The sequence below is a fragment of the Sinocyclocheilus rhinocerous genome, unplaced genomic scaffold (genome assembly GCF_001515625.1).
Source record: "Sinocyclocheilus rhinocerous isolate Xijiao unplaced genomic scaffold, SAMN03320098_v1.1 scaffold445, whole genome shotgun sequence".
NCBI classification, from domain to species: domain Eukaryota; kingdom Metazoa; phylum Chordata; class Actinopteri; order Cypriniformes; family Cyprinidae; genus Sinocyclocheilus; species Sinocyclocheilus rhinocerous.
In genome coordinates, this window is record NW_015645566.1 from 156,441 (window position 1) to 158,929 (window position 2,489).

A 2,489-nucleotide genomic window follows, 5' to 3' on the forward strand; every position below is an offset into this window, starting at 1 on the left:
TGACGGTCGCGCTTGTAATTAGGGCTGAAACTTGTCGTGGCTCTTAGGAGGTATAACCTGTCTCTGTCAGTCACATGAGGTCTCATTTCTAGATGAAACTCTAAATCTTGCAGGTAGGCCTGGATGTCGTGGCCCTCTGTGGAGTTCGGCTTGAACTTGCTGATGTTTTTAGACCGCTTGTTGAGGTCTTTGATGGTCATCCCATGTGCAGCTCCAAGGTCTGCTTGGATGGGCGGTTTTCTTTCGTTGGCAGAAAAGGGTTGTGTGGCGAAGGCAGGTGAGGTTTTGGGTTGAGGCCCTTCGCTTCTTACGTTGTATGCCAGTTCTTGGACATGGGACTCTGCTCTGCTCAGCAGTAGTGAGGCTGAGAGATGTTTCTCTTTTCTTGGCTCTTGTTTCAACTCATAAGCATATTTGAGTTATTTTCTGACCATGTAGAGCTCATCGCTGGTATCATCTAATTGTTGGGTCAGATTGTCCATTTCAGTTCTGTACCTTTCAAGGTGGTCTTTCAAGGTACTGATTTCAGCATTCTTGTCTTTGATGTCATTCTTGGCTTTCTCTAGTAGCTGTTCGGCATACTGGAGTCTGTTTACCAGGTCTTTCTGGACAGCCTTTGAATGTTGTTGGTCGAGCTGCGCTGCTGCCAGGGCTGCTTGGAGCTCCTTAACTTGTTCCGTTGTTTCCTGCTCCCTCTCGTTGGGTGCTTTGAGTTGATCTTGAACTTTCACTTCCAGCTTGTCTATGCGGCATTGAGCACGATGTATAAAACTGATTTGTCTCACAGATGAACGGTTACAGTGCATACTGTAAATAACTGACACAACTGATGGCAAGGCAAAAATATAAGCAATAAATGATGCATCAAAATTTCAACATTGTGAGATAATCATGAGGCTATATAATTGTGAGAGTTTGATACTGAAATGTTCTCATTGGTCTCTTAAATGAACACTCATCTTCTGTAAAGAGTAACTGTAAAGAACACCTGAAACTGTATCATTTAAACAGAGATGTGGAATGTGGAAAATTTTGAGCACCTTGAATGTGTAAGTGTATGTATGTTTGCATATGTGTGAGAGAGAGAGCGTTTGATATATCTCCATCATACTTCACAGCACACCACTGATCAATGAGTCCCTTGTTCAAGTCCACAATGTGCTGCAGACCTATTTGAGCTGTGTCAGGATGCAATGTACTGGTTGAGGGGGAAGCTTCGTCCCAATGCTGGAACATGACTGTTTATGGATTGAAACATTTGCGGTCATGAGGTGCAGAGCAAAAGCAACTGAGGATTCTCCATGACATTTGGCTTGGGCTAGCAGAGATTATCTGAAAGGAGAGAAAACTGTTAAGGCATGAACTTAGTCATAACAATTATTTGTTTGGAGACGACTGTCAACCATTACCTGATAAATCTTCATTGTGACACGGATTGTTTGTAGCTCGGACGGCACATGAATGTCCATACACTCAATGTCTTCTGGCTCAACATAGAAGAGCTCTGTGGCAGACTTTTGCTGCTGAAGCTCCTCAAAAAGCACCCGAGCATTTGATATGTCCTTCCCTCTAGCTATGATGTCATCAGCTCTTCTTTTCACTGCTATTTCTGTAGTTTTTTGTGAAAAAATGGAACATAGCTTCACTGATTAGCTTTGAATTAATACTTAGCATTTCATGTATGCAAAATACACTTATTTAACTTAAAATTTTTAGCTTTATAAAAAAAACCCTTGAAGGTACAGCATGTTTGGAAATGACGTAGAATAAATATATTAACTGATCAAGCAATATTTACCTTGATTTTTCTTCATTTGTTGTTGACGAAAATTTTAACTCCCTCCATGTCCAACATGTGCTCTGATGTCACTGAACATTTCCATAGAAACCACCTAAACAATCTTTCACACAAACTCTTTAAAGGGACATTACAGTGTTGTGGTGGAAATGACACCAATACTGTGCGACAGCTATATTTTGTATAAAAAGTAATATTGATCGTGGTCTCACATTAAATACTATTGGTGGAAATGACACCAATACCACTGCCCACCTCGCCAATAAAGCATATGCATGGCATATACGCCATGGCGGTGCTGCAGGTTTTTCAGGCGAAGCTCCTGCAGGCGGCGGAGGGCGGAGCCCTCACGGTGGAGGCCGTTAAGGATTTTCGGCCGCAGCTGGAACAGCGACATGCACTGATTCGCACCGACAACATGTCTGTGGTCTCGTATACAAATCACCAGGGAGGCGTACGCTCCAGGGCTCTGTACAAGCAGGCAGCGAATCTCCTGCTATGGGCGGACCGTCACTTTCTCTCCATCAAAGCAGCGCACATACCCGGTCTCCTGAATCGCGGGGTGGACATGCTTTCGAGGAAAGGGATTCCTCAAGGAGAGTGGCGGTTGCACCCCGAGTCGGTTCGGGTGATTTGGGCCCGCTACGGGAGAGCGGAGGTCGATCTGTTCGCCACGAACGAGAATGCGCAC

General features: G+C 44.2%; 1 protein-coding gene across 1 annotated transcript in view; it reads right to left on the bottom strand.

Moving 5' to 3' along the window:
* Window positions 1-403, bottom strand: part of LOC107706718 (uncharacterized) — a 990-nt gene extending 587 nt beyond the window's left edge. The window contains exon 1 of the mRNA XM_016510527.1: window positions 30-403. Within this exon, the coding sequence (XP_016366013.1) occupies window positions 30-200 (171 nt within the window). The 5' untranslated portion in view covers window positions 201-403. The remainder of the gene's footprint in view (window positions 1-29) is intronic.
* Window positions 404-2,489: the final 2,086 nt, after the last annotated feature.